An 18,046-nucleotide genomic window follows, 5' to 3' on the forward strand; every position below is an offset into this window, starting at 1 on the left:
GGTGAAATGCATTTGATGCTTCACATTCCACCCACAGCCTCAGGGGCTGAACTCACAGCGCTGGAGAGCCGCCTGCGTGAGGCTATGTGGGGCTCTGCACTAACATTAGTTCTGCATCTATTAATTTAGACACGAATCTGCAATGGTTGTGTTAAACTCGTGTGGTAAATTTGGAAAGGAGAATGAAGTCCTGGAAATACTCCAGAATGTCCCAGCCCTAGCAGCCTCCAAATAATGTCGCGCTGCTGCTCTGAACTCCACGCCTGCCTGCTAAATCCACTGCTCCTGTAATTGTGGCTGTGCCATGCCAAGCAGCCCCAGCTCGGGTTGTTATCTGCTGCTTTGCCTTTAGCACAGCTGAGCGTGCCGCGTGTTGGAGCAGCCCTCCAGCCTTGCATTGTTCAGTCCCTCCTCATCTGCTTTGGTGCTCGCAGCTGTGCGCGCTCCTTTTGGACCAGTGTGGGTCATTTTTAAAGGGCAGGCACCTACTTTGTGAATTCCAGCCAGTTCTGGATGCACGTATCACGTAGCATTTCATGCAGATAAGGATGGGAGATGGATTGACAATAACAGCAGGGCTCAGCCTGGGGGTTTGCAGCAGTACCTCATTGTACTCAATGGGCTGAAGGCTCTTGGAAAGGAGTGACCTGCTGTGTGACACTAACTATGCTTTTTCTCCTTGTTGTACTGGAGCCATTCGAAGTAGAGACTTCTCAGGGCTCGGTCTCTATTTGCTGTGGGTTGGGTAGCACTGCCCTGTGTGCCTGGGCTGTGCCACACTGCTCTCTGCCCAGCTCACAGGGAAACTTTTCTTCCAGGGCTGGAGAAACCTAGAAAATCAACAGCGTGGTGGTCCAAGTGCCTCTGTAGCAGATTCCAGGTGGTCCCAGCCTGAGCTGTCGGAGATGTTCAGCCATCACCTCCTTCCTCTTCCCATTCAGAGCCGAATGGTTTTGTTGCAGGCAGCAACTGTAGTACCCCAGAAACACAGAGGCACATTGCAGGCAGCCAGCTGCTGAAACGCAGCAGTCCCATGGGACCCCAGAACCGTGCCTCCTGACCCAGCGCGTTGGGATATTGATGCATTGTGCTCCTTAGTCCCCTTATGGATTTTGCTATAGGTCACGTAGAATTGCACAGAGGGTCTACCCTATTTTTTCCCTCCTGCATGAGCAGGAATAGCGATGAGAGTGTGGAAAAGGCATTTACACATTGGCTTTGTCTTTCTGCTAGGGTATTTGTGGCTGATGTAATGGATCTCTCCAGAAGAGTGCCTAAATACACGCTCTGTTTGCAGCCTCTGTGGAGCTATTGAGAGTAATGTAAAGCCATAGTGAGTGTGTGGGATTGCGCTGGGAAGAAAGGAGGAGTAAATGCTTGACAGGTCTACACGACATGTGCTGTGTGCTGCTGAACGCAGCAATTAAACAAGGGCTGCTCCTCCTGTCACAGGGAGGGGATGGAGCGGGTGTGAGTCCTGCTTTGTTCTTCTAGGAAGCTGCCTATTAATAATCCGTCCTCCTGAGAAAACTTCCCAGAGCGGTGAGAGAGATGTAAGGGCAGATTTACGCACGCAAGGAAGAAGGTTTCATAACAGAATGTCTTTATTGCCTGCCTCCTTTGATTGCTGTGAAATGTCTCCTTGCAGATCCCGCCGCAGCCCCGACGTGCAGCTCCCATCACTCCCCCACCTCCAGAGAAACGCAAGAACGCACAGATGGCTGCACCCCTGAAAAGTAAGGGTGACTTTTGGGGTGAGAAACCTTTGTGGTCCTGACACTGCAAGGGCCCTGGCACAGCCATCCAGGTATGGCTGGCATCCTCCTGCCTGGAAATGCAGCGCAAGGCTTTGCTGCCTGCTGGCCCGGCTCGCTTGGCCAACACAGGAGCAATGGGGCTGCGTCCCTCCCGCGGCACCTTAGAGCTCTCCCAGAATGGCAAAGGGACTTTATCAGGGCTGTGCTAAATGCACTGCTTCACCAGGGTGAGCTCACTGGCAGTGCTCCTGGCACAGGCCCAGGTCTCCTTTTGGCTCCCAGTCCATCATGCACTTTCTTGTACAATGGTCAGATGAGATTTCCACCAAATCAGTTGGTCTCTGTATGAAGAAGAAATAATGCCGAGGGCACAGCTGTGTGTGCCCTGCCTACAGGGCCTCTGAGCAGAGCAGGACCACAGGGCCAGTGCAGGAGCTTTTCCACCCTCAGCACAAAGGGACTGGAGGGGAAACAAGCAGTCATGCTGCTGACTTACTGCCAACCTGCCCACCTGCTCTCCTGTGCTCTGATGGATACGTGGTTGATGACACATGGTCCATGTCAAGCTCACCCATGTTCCCCTGTGAAAATCAGGGAGGATCTGTTGAGCTGTGCATAGTTGATGGAAACCTGGGGCTGGCACTGGCTCCCTGAATGATACTGAGCCATTTTCACTGTGGAAGTGGAAATTCACAAAGGTCAGTTCCCTTGAACTCGTTGTCTTGATTTAATGAAACATGGGTGAAGAGGAAGGAAAAAGAGGGATGCTGAACCCCCATGGGAGGGAAGAGGCCTCTCTGCACAGTTTGTGCTTGCTTTGAAAAGGAGCCTTCCTCCCAGTGGCCTCCAGAAACAAAGGGCAGGGGCTGGGGGCAGCAGGGAACTGGGGCTGGCTGTAGGATGGATTGCTCAGTGGGACACACATGGCAGGTGCTCTGCGTGGCTGTCCTGCCAATCACTCACTTGGTGCTGGGGAAGGATGTGTAGCTCAAAGGCAAGGGGAGCTTCCTGGGGACAAGCAGTTGTATCAAAAACAAACGAAAAGCCTACCAACAAATCCCAACCAGACCCTGCAAGGCTGCAGAAATACTTGTGCAGAGTGAAGCTGCCTTCATTGAGAGTTGAGCTCCCTGTCATGTGTGCTCCACCATCAGCTGTTCTCTCCAACCTCTAGGTGAAGACATCCCAATGTCTGCCCAAGTAAATGTCAATTTTCACAGTCAGGGAAGGGCTCAGTTGTGTTTCTGCCCCTAGAAGATACTGGGCATAGTTTGGTACAAGTATGTATTAGAGCAGAAAATGCGGTGATAGGCTTGTGATAGGAGCATGTGCCAGTGGGGCTGTGGGGTTGTGAGCAAATTCTCAGGAGTGCTGAGAAGGAGGAACTACAGATGTGTGTCAGCCAAATATTTCCCTGGTGTCGGTGCTGGCTGCGGTTTAGTCAGTGCCACGGGGAGAGGTCTGGGCAGGAGGGAGATGCTGACAGCTGCCTGTGCCAGCACGCATCCTGCAGGCACCGGTATTCAAAGTGATGGCTCATATCCTGAGTGCGGGAAAAAGGCCCTTGCTGTGCCATGGGGAAAAGGCTTCTTCTGTCCCTTAGTCCTGTTTCTTCCTCCTTCCTATCCCCGGTGTAAAACACTGAGCCCTTTGAAGGATATTCATCTCAATAGAGCAGTTTTCCCCCTTCTAAAGAGGTGATTGTGTGGGAATGCTCCGGAGGGAACTCGGTACAATTTTGCTTTGAGATAAGTGAGGCAGGAAGAGGAGTTAAGCTGCTCTGGTGCATGCACAATGAGCCTTTTAATGGACTGCGCTGTAGCAATTTGTTTGTTCTTTTTCCCTTTGATGCTGTTGCTAAGGCTTTTTAATTGTTCCCTTTCAGATGCCGTTGAAATTATCCCTGGGTCAGCTTCCAGTGCCTCCTCCGTGAGCACCACGTCCCTGGACACCCTGTACACCCCTTCCTCCGCCTCAGACGCCGCTCTGCCCACGGCGGCCTCCAGCCCTGCCACCACACCTCCCCCCGTCCCCAGCCGCAGTGTGCACACCACCATCACACGGAACCTGGACACCGGCCCCGCGGCCCACTCCCGCTATACGTCTTCCCCAAAGAATGGGGCCAGCAAATCTCCTCAGGCCAAACGGGCTGCCCCAGCACCGCCATCCGAAGTGGGGGCCTCAAGGTCCCACGCTGCAGATGGGGAGAAGACTCTGCAGGGCAAGAAAGCTGCCCCGGCGGCCCCCACAAACCTGGAAGCGTTCAGCTCTCTCTGTCTCGAAGATAAGAAGGCTGCCATGGCGGAGCCAGTGCCACCGGAACCCAGCGGGCTGGTGGCGTCTGTTCCCAAGACCATAGGTGCCGAACTGATCGAGTTGGTGCGCAGGAACACGCACCTCAGCTATGAGCTGTCACGCGTGGCCATCGGTGTGGTCATCGGCCACATCCAGACCTTGGTCCCGGCAACCAGCGGCATCATGGAGCAGATCCTCATCTCCGTAGTGGAGAGTAAGGTAAAGCAAGCAGGGCTCTATAGGTTGGCTGGTGCCAAGGGCTGGGGTAGTGCACGGAGCACAACACAAGTTCTCTCCTGATGTTTGGAATGGGAAGTGCAGGAAGATGCCAAAGGGAAGGTGCTGGCTGGGGGTAAACAGCTAGCTGGGGAGATCGAGGGCTGTTGTTAATCCATAAAAGGTTGAATCATAGAATCATTACTGTTGGAAAGACCACTGAGCATCCATCAACCCATCACCACCATACATACAGAGTCATTAAGGCTGGAAAGAGCACTAAGATCATCTAGTGAGGAATGCAGAGAGGTATTAAAGAACTCAAGAGAGATTTTAAAAAATAAATAAATACAAGGGCAGGGAGCTTGCCATCAAAGAATGGGGAAAAACCTAGAGAGGATGCTGAGTGCGTAGAATGAATTAGCACTACCTGAGCAGAAGCATGAAAGGGAAGAGGAACTGCTCCAGCTCATGGCTGTGGCGAAAAGATGGATTGGGACTGCAACAAATCAGCAGGCTTACTCTCCTGGCTGCTTTTTTCCCTGATGGCACTGACCACGGGTTGTGAAAGCTCGTGGAGAGCCATTGTGGTGGTGTAAAATCAGACAGAAATCAATAGTGACTTTTTCAAGAGGTGTTTTCTGTTTCGAGTGCTGCAAATAGAAGCTACAGAAAATGGAGCCTTAGCAATACGTGGCATTTAATAAAAGCACCGTGTAAAGTAAGGCATTGTATAAACTTATTTTTCTCATACTATGCTACATATACTCTGTGTAAATGCCAATGCAGACTGTACACCTGCTGGTGTTTCTTCTCTCCTGACTGTGGAGCGCCCAAAGCCTCCATTGCTTGGCTTGGTCCTTCCTCAAAATGAAGAGAACTGCTTTTCCACGGGATGTTCTGTCATTCTACAACACACTCCTCAGCTCTATTTGCTGCCTTTTCTTTACAACCACCAAAGAGTAGAGCGTTGTTTTCATCCACGGGAGGAGGAGGATTATTGTGACCTTATTCTAAACCTTGTACCAAATGATCACATGCTCCTCCTTCCTCTGTTACAGGCACACAAGGGGGGGAAATAAAGAAATGCTTCGTGCAGCAGTTGTTAAAATAGCAAAGTGCGTCTGGGTGGCCCTGTGCCTTGGTTGGAGAGAGAATAAATTTCAGCTCCCACTTGTTAAGCACAGCCCCAAGGTGTGCATTTCATATCGACATCTGAGATTGAGTTCCATCGCTAGTGGCACAATTATAGCAAACCATTCCGAGGCATTTGAATATGAAAACTACGGCATTCAAATTTTAGATGGAATCATAATCTACTTGAATAGTGTCCTGTGAGCAATCATGAATTCTCAGTTTGTGGCCGTGACCCAATGGTTAATTGCTTCCCTCTTCAGTAACAATGCACTGTCAGTGTGCGATTCAGCACAAATTTTGAGCTCTTTTAAGCAAACGCTCCGGCTCTGACTCATTTCAGAGAGGTTCTGTTTGCTGTTATTAGGATCTTGGACAAGGGTGGGATACTATTTTTATCTTTAACACCTGTTCTCAGGATACAGTAAGCATAATTCCACAGGAGTCATTTTGTCGTGCTGCCGATAGCGCCTCACCTGGCACCAGGCTCTGGTGTTCCTACTGGTGTTGGAGACCAGCTCTGCCAGTTCCAGGGGCTGCTGTGTGTCATTGTGGTTGGTTGGCTTCACGATGGTACAGGTTATTATTGCAGACTTTGTGTTGTTCGTTGTACCAAATCATTGCATCGTCTCAGGGGTTCCCATGCAGGATTGTTGCTGAGTTGTCTGTTCTAGGTCAAGGGCATTTTGTCTTTAATTTGTAACTTTTGAAATCCCCCTGCACTCCAATCCATGCAAATATGTGGTTGTTGCTTCTTCTGCACATTTTTTCAAGGTTGTTATTTTCTTTTTTCTTTTTTTTCCATAAGTGAGATATCGCCCCTGGTTAAAACTTTGCTCTGGTTGTAGCAGCTATTACTCCTGTTTCAGCCTCTTGTGCTGCAGTCTTTAATTAGTTATGTCCTTCCTGCTCCCGTTCCAGTCTTAATTTGAAGTCAGATCACTGGTTTACTGAATCAATCCCAGAATCCATTAACTTGCTCTTATTCCCAGTGCGCTGTGAAGGTGGAAGTGCCGCGCCGTTTCCTTTTTATTCACGCTGCTCCTTATCTGCCAGGTGCCTGCCTAAAAGTGGGCTGTTAGGAGGGAGAGAAGGGCCTTCAGCTGGGACAGCATCACACCCTCTCTTCCACTTTGTTCTTGAGTTTGGCTGTGCTTAAAGGAGGAATGGCTTTAACAAGCCACGGGTGTTTCTCTGGGGTTTGTCTTTCCTCCAAGGGAGCCTTTGTCCCTGTGCTTGCCCGGGATAATGGCAGTCAGCAGGGTGAGCGCTCTCCGAGCCGACTCGTTTGGCTGTACCCCTTAGTGAGATACTGAAAGAAATGTGAGTGCAGAAGGAGGAGGAATGCATTAGTGCTCTGACGGATCCTCTGTGTGCTAATTGCTGGAGGAACAGCCCTCATGCTGTCCGAGCCCCAGCCTTGCAGCTCCCTGCTTGGCCATCCACAGCTTCCCGTGGCATCACACAGGCAGGGTCTGCTGTTGAAGCTGAACTGCTCCTTCCTTCCTTCCTTATCTGCTCGGCAAACCTTATGTAATGAGCAGCCCCGATAAGAACGCTTCTTTAATTATATAATTGAACCACTGAATCAAGGTCTTAATTAGTTCACACCCCAAATACCACAAAGCAAATTACTAGCAATCCTGGCTCTAATAAAGCAGATTAAACGTTGCAGTTAATAAACTCGGAGCCGTTCCCCCCTTCTGGCCGTGGGGTTCCCAGCATGCAGAAGGTGCACAGCCCTTTGCTTGGCACAGGGTGCCTGTGCCACTGGTGCCCTGGTTGTGCTGCCCTGTGTCAGTGCTACAATTCTGTGATCCAGAAAAGACTTGGGTATAAGTCTTATTCCCATGGCTTCGGGAGCGCTGGCATGACTGGCTTGGCTTTAGGTAGTGGCAGGCTGTAAGCAAAAAGAGGTACAGCTTGTTTGAGTGAGGCTTCCTGGGTTCCTTAGCATTCTCAGAAGCCCGCCAGAGCTCCAGCAGGGTGGTGACAGCTTGGATTTAAAGACTTTCACTGTGCACCAGTCCTGGCACCTATTTTTGAGGGCAGGAGTCCAATTTGATTCATTCACTGCACTAGCTGTGCAAGGAAAGGAGGGGGAGTAGAGGCCCAGCAAGTATGAAAGCTGAAATAATGGCTGTGTCTTTGCTGCCAGCTCTTGACTGAATGAGGTCAGCTGCACTCCTCAGTCAAAGACCACATGGAGCAACAGCCAGCTGCCAGGACCCCAGTAACCACTGTTCTGCTGTCCTGCAGGACCTGAGCTCGGGGCTGCCCTCAGGACAGATCTGTCACGACGAGCAGCGGTTGGAGGTGATCTTTGCAGACCTGGCCCGGCACAAGGATGATGCTCAGCAGCGCAGCTGGGCGCTCTACGAGGATGAGAATGTTATCTGCTGCTACCTGGAGGAGCTGCTTCGCATCCTGGTGAGCCAACTCCTCTGCTGCAGGCACGGCATGGCACTCCAGCACTGGTGAAGCTCCTTTTATTTGGCTGCCTGTGTCCTTGTGTTGCCATCAGACTTGCTGTTTCAGAGAGTGGAGGTTTCCTGTGTATCCCTTACTGTTTGTGGAAAGTCTGTGATCCTTCTGCTCTGCCTTACAAAGCTCTTAAGGAATTACAGAACAGTTTTTTACAGTGGCTGTTATTTCCCTATTACAGGAGAATAGAAAACCTCACTTCTGAACAGGTATAAAACATCTCAGCATATTTGTATGTATGAGAGGTACGTTGTGGCAGTGAGAAATACTGTCCCAGCACTCTCAAGCATGTACAAGTCTGTCTGTACAGGGAACACAATGGCACAGGAGCTGTCATCTGGTGCAGTGACGTCTCTTTGCTACAGGTGCCATCACCATCTTTGTTATGGCACCTGTTTGGTACTCTTCATCAGTTCTAACATGAGCAGAACTGATTTATTTTTTATGGAGTAAATGCCATTGTCTCTTTAACTCAACACATGACCTCCCTTCTTGCTGTGAGGCCCGCAGGGCAAGAAGGGGGTGGATTGGTGCGTTTCCTCCTGATGTAGTGGGGTTCTGAGTGGGAGGTACAATACTTCTCACTGTGGGAAAACTGGAGCTGTTGTATGTAAGATGCTCGCACTGAGATACTGCTCAGGTCATGGGTTTTGAGATCCTTTCAGCCTAAGACGTGCTGTATGGCAGAGCTTTGGTGCAGAAATCTCCAATGTGGCAGTTCTTGAGCTGTTTCTGTTCTGCATTCAGTTTCCTTGAGAGATGGTTAGGCTGTGGCTGCTGAAGCCAACAAGCAGCTGGCCTCCCTGGAGCTCTCTGCAGCAGCCACCTTACTGCTATCATGCAACGCTGGGCTGACCTGTCTATTCATGCTTCCAGACAGATGCAGACCCAGAAGTTTGCAAGAAAATGTGCAAGAAGAATGAATTTGAATCCATCCTGTCCCTGGTGGCATATTATCAGATGGTAAGGTGGCAGCATGAGTTGCATTTCTCTTCTTTTTGAGATTTCCCTGAAGGTGCAAAAGAGGAAGTTTATGTGATAACGTATGTTACATGTTCCCCCTGGGTAGGGCAGTCCTGTGAACGCAATGGAGTTGTAGCATACCTGTTGTGAGTGCTGGGAAATGCCACGTTATTCATACAAGCTGTATGGAAGAGCAGAGAACGCTACAGACTCTGAAGCAGTAGCTAGCAGTGTGAAGGGTAAAGCTTGCTGCTTTTGATGGCTCCATTGAGGAACAGAATCAGCATCTATAATATATAGGGGAAGAATTTCTGAGGATGCCTAGGGTAAGCTGACAGGCTGGGACTGCTCCTCTTTTAATTGATGCACTCCTGTGCATTAGTAAATAGCTTTGCTTGGGAAAGTAGGTTGTGAATAGAAGCCTTGGGAGCGAGGAAGAAAATCAGTATTCAGAGGAAGAAGTGGAAGTTGTGTGTTCGGTGCCTATGCAGTGTTGCTTTGTTCTGCTTCTTCCTGGGCCTGGCTGTTGTAGGATGCTGTTGGGGTTGGAGGCTTTCCCCCATCCTGTCCCTCAGGCCCCAGCTACAGCACAAGAAGCCTCGCTGCATTCAGCTTTCATTTCTATGTCTGAACCCAGAGCTCAGTGCTGGGCGCTGTCTGTATCTGAGAGCAGTGGGCAGCAGGCCACAACCTGCACCAGCCCAGTTGTGAATGGCACCTGGAAAATGGCATCCTATGACACTGTTGGGAAGGCAGCAGAGCTGCTGGGGTTACTGTTACTCTAGGAGGGTCTGCAGCTGTCCCAGCAGCAGGAGCTTCTCCCAGGTATGTCTCTCACCTTAGAGCGAGCCCTCATGCAGCACGTCATTTGATCTATTACACTGTTGTTGCAGGAGCACAGGGTGCCGCTGAGGCTGCTGCTGCTGAAGTGCTTTGGAGCCATGTGCAACCTGGATGCTGCCATCATCTCCACGCTTGTGAACTCCGTGCTGCCGATGGAGCTGGCGCGGGACATGCAGACTCACACGCAGGGTGAGCTGGGGCTGCTGTCCTGGGGTCACTGGGGGCATCTTCCCATGAGATGGATTACAGCGGCCGTAGTGGCCTGTCGCTGCTTGACTGCTCTGTGTGCTCTGGGGATGTGGATGCCTGTTTTTACAGTTACTCAGGTTATTACAGCTATAAATGGAGAATGCGTGGGAGGGGATGTTTCAGTCCAGTGGTGCAAGGCCCTCCAGTTCTTGAACGTGCCACTAGTGATCTGTGTCATTGCTTGGAGAGGTCTTAAAGCACGTTCTGAGCTGCTCCAGTCGGTTTCGTGATGCTGACAGGAGGCACCTACAGATCTCTGCAGCCCTTTATTGGAAGTTTTTCTGTGTGTTCTATCCCAGGTCTTGGAGGTGTTTCTTGGTGACAGATGAGATGTGTGTTGCATCAGAGGAAATTGCCTCCTCTCTGTCTGTGTATGAGGAGGGGTGGTCGTGCTGTTAATGAAATCGCGGAGCTGCCGCAGCCCTGCATTCCTTAGCTCCTTGCCTTCCATACCCAGGCTTTGCCATCATGTTCCTCCTACTTTGTGCTCCTTTGTTAGGATGACCTGTCCCTGTTGTTAGCAGGAACGGCCTTCCTGCCTTTGGGCTTGATGCGTTCAATATCTTCTTCCTAAGCAGATATTGGAAGTGCATTGTTTTGTTCTAAACGCAGCTCACAGTTGCAGTAGCTGTTGAGTGACCATTTGGATGAAGTCAGAATATTAGTGTTTGTGGTCTTGCTACCTGTCCCCTGTGTAATGCTGGTTTGCTGTGGGTGTTGTGGACTCTTGGAGAAGTGTAATTTGTTGATGAGACTGTAGGATATTTCTGCTCAGAATGGGGACTGTCACATCCGTTGCTTGCGAGCCAAGTAAATGGCCAAGAAGACCACCATGGATGTGCATAATAGATGTCCCTGTCCCCAGCATGCTGCTGCAGCCTGTGTTGAACATCTGTGCTGTGGACAGGAGCAATAGGGCTGATCTGGTGCCTGGATAGGAATGTGGGTTGGGAGCCAAGCCTGCTCCGGAAGGCTTTGTGGTCACATTTGCTTTGCAGTGTGGGCATTTCGTAGGTGGGGGATGACTGAAAAGCACTGAGGGCAGCACAATGCATGTTAGGTTAGTGTGGAAAGGGACTGAGATCATTATGCCTATGTCGGCTTAGCTTTCTCTTTGTGTTACCGCAGCATATCAATTATATGCAGTGAGCCTGTCACACTGTTGGTGTTTTTTCCTGGGTATGCGTGAGAAGCCTCTTTTCTGCCTGAGAAGCAAATAATACTTGGTTATGGAACTATGACTGTGCATCTCTGACATTATTCCTGATTTTTGTGCAGCCAAAAATAAACTTTATTATGCATCTGTCACTAATTCATAAAGATTGTCTGCAGGTAAAGGTTTTCTGTGCTACGCTGAAACTTATTTCAGTCGTCTGCTCTGTTCTGCAAGCTGCCCTCATGCAGGCGGGGTGGGCTGACCCAGGTTCTGAGAGCTGCTTGCCATGCCCCACCTGGTCACTGCATTGCTGTCCTGGGTGCTTTCCAGGGACTGCGTCATTCCAGACAGCACAGCTAACTCTGCCTGCAGAGCATCAAGCTTTGACATGGGGACTTCTGCACATCTTGCTGATGTCCACGTGGCACTTCTGCTGAATTGGATCATCTCCCAACAAGTGTTAGACTCTGCTTTGGGCTCCCAAAAGCATCCCACCTGAAATGGGTGGAAAGTGGCTCTGCTGCGTTCCCTGGGTTTCCAACCTGCAGCTGTGATGTCTCTTCTTTCCTTACATTTTTCTCAAGTGAGATGCTTTTTGCCCTCTGTGAGGTAACACTCAAACAGTACAGTTAAAGGGTTAAAAGCTGCTCTTCCTTTTGCTTACAGGAGCCTTCCAAAGTCATGATGCAGTGCTGCCTTCCTCACAGTAAGCTTGTAGCAGGCACTTGCAAGCATTCCATCTGTGCAGCGTGCAGTCCTCCTGGCCTTCACAGCAGGGCTACACAGAGGTAACCATCCTTGATCCAGACATGTCTGTCCTTCAGAGGTGGCTTAGGGCATCAGTAGTTCCCTCCTGCCATCCTGGTGCTTACTGCTTCGTGTCCCACTGCCAAATGGCAAGCAGTGCCTTGCATGAAAACACGACCTTCAGCACTGGAACGACTTGAGCTTATTTTGGTACTAGGAACTGGGGAATAGCAGCTGATCCATGACATGCCATGCAGTAGCTAATCCCTTCAGTGGATGGCGGGGGCCAGAGCAATTGGTGCCAGCACAAAGCCACCGGGGACCACTGCACAGCTCTGCAGGATCCCTCCTGGCTTGTTACTGAGGAACAGCCGAGGCTGAAGCTCTGTGCCTGGATGCTGGGTGCCTTTGATGAGAAGGAGCTTTACCCTGGGGCTGAGGCAGGCGTGTTGGCTGCTGGCCAGTTCTGCTGCCAGATGCTTGGGTCTTATTGCTTCTGGATGGCCACTTCTCTCTGATGCGGCTGGCCTGCGCATCTATCAGCATTAGAAGAGCTTATAATAAGGCACAGCGAGGCAGAATTAGCCAGAACAATTCCAAAGAAAACAGACGGGGATAATCCACTCTGTAATTGTGACTTTCTCCCCTGTTGCAGCTCAGTGTACGTGCAAGTCAGCTGCCAGGCACTCTTTACTTGAGTTGCAGACAGTTGTGTCTGCTCCCTGTGCCCTGGCTTTGCCCTGCTGTGTTTGGAGGTGAAAAGCAAGGTCTTTGGTGGCTGCTGAGAAATCCCTGTCAGACAGAATAGCAGCCCTCCTACCAGTGCTGAGGGAACACGGGCTGGTGAGCAAACAGCCACATCTCTTCTGTCTTTCATGGCCACTTCAGTGACACCTACCAGTCTGATGTCACTGAAGTCCCTGTGCTTCAGGAGAGCTTTCTGGATGCTATTTATTCACTTGCTGCCACTGGTGCTGCTCTGGAAGAAAAAAAAATGCCATGCTTTGGCTGACAATGACTCTGCTTTTCAGGATGATGCAAACATGTCAAGGAATGCAGCCTTGGCTGAGCCTTATCGCAGTGGGAGTGCTTCAAACACTTGCAGAGTGTGTGCTGAATGAGTGCACCAAGTTAATCCAGATCTGCTCCTAGTTCAGCTTTCAGGATCTTTTCAGCAACTTCCCATCCAGCATCCGTAGCAGTGGAGCCTGCAGTCAGCTGCCACGAATGGACATCAGTTCACAGCAGATGGGGCAGGGACATGCGTAACCACCCTCCGCCCCATCCCATGTCTAATTAATCTCTTCCTCTATGTTTGCTACAACTGCATGTTCAGTGCTGGCTTCTGGTTCTCAAATCATTGTTGTGCGAGGAGCATTGAAACGAGAGAAAAGTTCTGTTTGTGAAAGCATTGTGAAGAACACAGGAGCAGTAGCTCCCCATACCTTCTGCCTCATCTTGCCTCTGATAATCAGCTCCAGACGCCTCAGATGGAGAAGTGAAGAGGTCTTGTAATGAATAGTTGGGAAAACAGCACAGCCAGACGTGGGACGTGCCCACAGTGGCTGAGTGGTGGTGCCTGGAAGCACCTCTGCCTGTCAGTTCTGGCTGTGCAGATGCCTGTTGCTGCTGTCAGATCCTTTTTCTATTACAGCGAGCTTTGGTATCACTGACACCTTATAGCTGGGAGCTTCTTAGATAAGAATGAATTAGATTTAAGTTACTCAGTGTCCTCCCTCTCTGTTTAACAGGAGCTCTCTTTGCTGCCGCGTTGTCTAGGCTGCTCTCATACAAACTCGTGATCTTGTTAGTGTGTAGTATCTCTAGCTGGGCCCCAAATGATGTACATTTTCACTGAAGAGTTTGCTATTTCAAAGCTCAGGCATCTTGTGGAGCTTTGGCAAAGTCTGCATGCTCTTTGTTTATAGAGCCTCTGCTGATGGAGGTGGATTCTCAGGGTTATTGGGCTGAAATGATTCTCTAGCATTTCTTCTCTTGTGCTAAGAGTAAATCTGCAAGCTGCCAACTGCTGCAAGTCTTTAGCCAACTCCAGGAGCATTAGGAATGATGACGGCACCAGCCTGAGTGGTCAAAATCAAATTGAGCTGGCTAGCACTTAGAAATGGATTGATTTGTGCACAGAGAAGTCTTTCTGGGTTGGAGGGGGAGCCGGAACCAGGGAAGCATCATACATGGAAGGGAGCTTTTCCTTCAGCCTCACCGCTCTGGACGAAGGCTGCATTTTGTTATCACACAGCTCATATCCTGCGACTTTTGTTTCCCTGTAAAAATCTACTGAGGTGTATCCGTTGATTAACATTCAGGGAAGGCACCGGCTGTGGAATATTCACTTGGAGCTGCTGCCAGCATGACTGGCATTGGACCGGCGGGCTGCGGGGTGTGTTGGTGGTGGAGGTGTGTGTGGCCTGGGCAGTGGGCAGAGGCACGGCCCGAGCCGTGAGCAGGGACCTGGTGGTCTCCCCAGAGACTTTCCATCCCTCCAGGCAGAGCTGAGGTAGCAGAAGTGGAGCAGAGCTGAGGTGGTAATGAGCAGTGCAGCGCTCCGGGGGCGGCGGTGGTTGGAACAGGCGGCACTTCAGGGTGGCCAGATGGATGCTTTTTCTGGGTGCAGTAATTGCATAACTATGGGCTGCGTCCTGGGACTGTGCAGGGGAGGTTCTTCATTATTCACGTGGAGTTTGCCCACGTCCTCTTAAGTGGAAGGGAAAGAAAAAAAAAGAGAATTCTGTTGTGATTATTTTAAAATTAATTTAGCAATGCATGGTGCAGAAGGCGTGTGCTTAAACAGGAAAACACCCTGATAGTTCAGTAAATACGAGAACAAAGAGCAGTGCAATCAGCGTGCAGTGTCTGTATTAAATATGTGGCTTAGCAGCTGAGGGTGCTGCACCAAACCCTCAGAACAATCAGTGGCAGAACCTCTGGGTTTCTCTTGCAGATCATCAGAAGATGTGCTACTCTGCCCTGGTGCTGGCAATGATATTCTCCATGGGGGAGCCCCTTCCATACCATCATTATGGTAAGAGCAGCCTGTGCGTGTATCAGAGCTGGTCATGGGGCACCTGGGGATGGAGCTTTTGTGGGACAGCTTGGGGCACGCTCAATGGCAGCAGGGTGAGATTAGGGCCTCCTTTTCACCACTGGAGTCTCCCTGATGGAAACACAGAGCAGAGAGGCCAGGTTTTCAGTAAGAGCAGCACAAATCTGGCTCGGAGCAGAAGCATTCTGCCACGCTGCAGAAGGAGCAGTTTGCCCAGCACTGTGGCTCAGCAGCATACTCGTCCAAATGTTTTGTTGTACTGGTGCCCTGCACTACAGCACTCACCTTATTTGCCGCAGACACATTCTTTCTGATGCTAACTCAGATCGCTCCATGAATGTCCACTAAATCCATCAGCTGCATGTGGCCTCTCCCTGCTCTCCCTGGTAAGAAGGTGGCACAGCCTTTGAATTTCAAGTTCTTCATGTGAGTGGAGATGACTAAGAGTATTGCAGTCAAGAGGGAAGTGCAGGCATTGCTCCAGCTCTGCCTGTCGTACCCTTTCTTTTATGTCAACCTTCAGCCAGAAAGTGCTCTCTGCACGCTTCTTCCCCTGCCGTGTTGTGTTCCCAATACTTGGGAAGCTCTGGATTCAGCTTTCCTAGAAATGCAATGAAGATTTTTATAATTATCTCCTCAGCAGCTTCACCTTAACACTCCAATAACCACGTACAAGGTATAAGCTGGTGCAGTGGGGACTGAGGAGCGAGTCTTCACATCTCCTGCTTTTCTCTCCTCATGTAACCCTGGCAATTATTTCCAGCAGGTGGACTTATTTGCATGAGCTCCTGAGCTTTCCTAATAGCTAAATTGAAGAATGGGTTATTACTAATGATCTGGATGATTACCCTTTTTTTTTTTTTAAATAGATGGATTAGACCAGTGGTCAAGAATACAAATCTCTGCCTACCTGAAGCCTTCATTGGTGACAGTGGTGCTGGAACAGCAGCTGGAGCGGAATTTGGCATTCTGTTTACTCAAACAATAAATTTAAAAAAAGCCAGTGGGAAATGAGCATTCAGCATTTGTGTGAACTGTGGGTAATTCTGAGCCATTTGTCTCTTGCACAAAGCCATTTGTTAACTTCCTGGTGGCTAACACTGGCACTCCAGTAGTGGCTTTAAGCCTAAAGGCACGGAGAAGTGGCTCACGTGGTCCCTCATTGCTTGGTGTACCTTCCTGGTGATGTAAGTGCCGTCTTTATCCTTCTGCAGAACATCTCAACTCTCAGTTCGTGCAGTTCTTGCTGGATGTGATTGAAGATGGGCTGCCCTCAGACACCACCGACCAACTCCCTGACCTGTTCATCAACGTCCTTCTGGCCTTCAATCTCCATATTCCAGGTCGGTTTGGTGCTAGGCTGCCCTGGCAGGATATCAGTGGTCAGGACCAGTGAGGGGATGAAGAGTGGGGATGCAGAATCTCACTGAGACTTGATGGTGTTGTGATAACCTGTGCAGCTCTCTCAGTCTCCAGCAGCACACTGTTTCTACTTTTGTGTGTTCAAATACTGTACAAAACTCTAGAGGGAAAATCAGGCTGAGAGTCCATGTCCAACCAGCTGACCCTCTACAGCACAGCAGCCATGAAGTGCAGTGGATTTCTGTGTATACATGCAAGCTGGCTGGATCAAAGCAACTGCTGGGCTACAGGACACGTGTATGGCTAACTTGTAGGCACAGCTAATTTGGAAGGGAGCATGCTTCAATGGGCATCTCTTGGTATCTGTCCAGAAAAAAAAGTTTTTGCTTTAAGAAGGTCTTCACAAACCTTCTGCTTACCCAGCTGCACTTCTTGAACCCTACTCAATGCTCACACGTTGGAGTTGAGATTATTATCCTTAGCCTGAGCTGCACTCTCTCCTACTTTCCCTCGTTGTCAATCCTCCCTCCTCTGCTGAGCTCCTTAATAGACAAAGCCTGTGATCCCCAGAGAAGGGCGTTTGCCCATTCCCTGCAGGGCTGACTGGGAGCTTCAAAGCTTGTTGTTGGAAAACTGGGAAGTAGTGCAAGGTCCTGCCACTTGTTAACCCTGAGTGAGTTCGGACAATGAGTGAGTTTGCAAAATCTCCTGTTGCTCCAATTGTATTTAATTATTTACTGCTTTTCTGCTTCGTGACCTTATCCGTGGCTTTGTGGAGAAAGGGGAGGATAAAACAGCAGGACATGTCTAGTAATTTACTTATTATGAGTTGTACTTCATTAAAATTTGTGTGAAAGTTTCTAATTTCATGTGAAAGTTGATTGCACAGAGGCTGATTAAGTATAGGCTGTGCTGCTTTCATTCATTGCACTTTTGCACAGTTACCCATAGAGTTCCTGGATGCAGTAGTTGGGGAATAATGTGTGACAGGCAGCGTGTTTCTGAGGGACCATTGCACACCTGGGGTGTAGCTGAGAGCAGTGACTTGTTCTCTGATGCTAAGAACCTGTTAAATGATGCTCAGGTTGCTTACCAGTGGATTGACTTGTTATTTCTCTGCCTGCTCATTTGTCTTGCATTGCAGCTGTGCAGTCGATTCAAAAACTCTGCTAAAACATGTCGTGTTCATCGACTCATAGCGAGGCTTAGATTGGAGGGTACCTTAAAGATCTCCCAGTTCCAACCCCTGCCACAGACAGGGTTGCCAACCACAAGGTCCATTGCTTAGGGCCCCATCCAGCCTGGCCTTGAGTGCCCTCAGGGTTGAAACCATGAAAACTTTGGTAGCCCTGATGGGTTGGTTCCCTGCAGTTCCCCAGAGCGATGCTGTGAAGTGGGAGCCCTGTACTGCTTTCCTTTTTTGTTTTGTTACTGTTGTCTTCAGCAAACAAAGGGATGTGCTGAGCAGGTTTCTTCCCTAGTTCCAGAGCACAGCGTGATCATGATGACAATAAGCAAGCACTCCAATGTCAAGACTTTCACGGAGAAGCTGCTGTTGCTGCTGAACAGGGGAGGTGAGTGCAGCACTGTCACCCGCCTGGCAGGGGGTGCAGCTCCTGGGAACGGTGCTTGGTAAGAGCTGGGGGTGCTGGGGCTGCAGGCAGCTGAGAAGCTGTCAGCTCAGGCTGATGTGCTGCTTAGGGTGAAGCTTCCCATTTCTGACTGGCCAGCAGAGGGTTAGCTTTCTGCCTGCTCCGGGCAGAGTGAAATCCATTGTAT

The 18,046-nt window shown here is 49.9% G+C and overlaps 1 protein-coding gene across 1 annotated transcript in view; it reads left to right on the forward strand.

Annotated features, from left to right (window-relative positions):
* Positions 1-18,046, forward strand: part of NCKIPSD (NCK interacting protein with SH3 domain) — a gene marked incomplete at both ends in the record, with an annotated part of 33,667 nt that overhangs the window by 13,734 nt on the left and 1,887 nt on the right. Inside the window, 8 exons of the mRNA XM_079540369.1 lie at positions 1,649-1,736; positions 3,643-4,271; positions 7,662-7,832; positions 8,763-8,849; positions 9,743-9,881; positions 14,804-14,884; positions 16,120-16,248; positions 17,749-17,841. Coding sequence (XP_079396495.1) covers positions 1,649-1,736; positions 3,643-4,271; positions 7,662-7,832; positions 8,763-8,849; positions 9,743-9,881; positions 14,804-14,884; positions 16,120-16,248; positions 17,749-17,841 — 1,417 coding nt within the window. The remainder of the gene's footprint in view (positions 1-1,648; positions 1,737-3,642; positions 4,272-7,661; positions 7,833-8,762; positions 8,850-9,742; positions 9,882-14,803; positions 14,885-16,119; positions 16,249-17,748; positions 17,842-18,046) is intronic.

The sequence above is a fragment of the Tetrao urogallus genome, assembly GCF_951394365.1.
Source record: "Tetrao urogallus genome assembly, chromosome: 10".
NCBI classification, from domain to species: Eukaryota; Metazoa; Chordata; class Aves; order Galliformes; family Phasianidae; genus Tetrao; species Tetrao urogallus.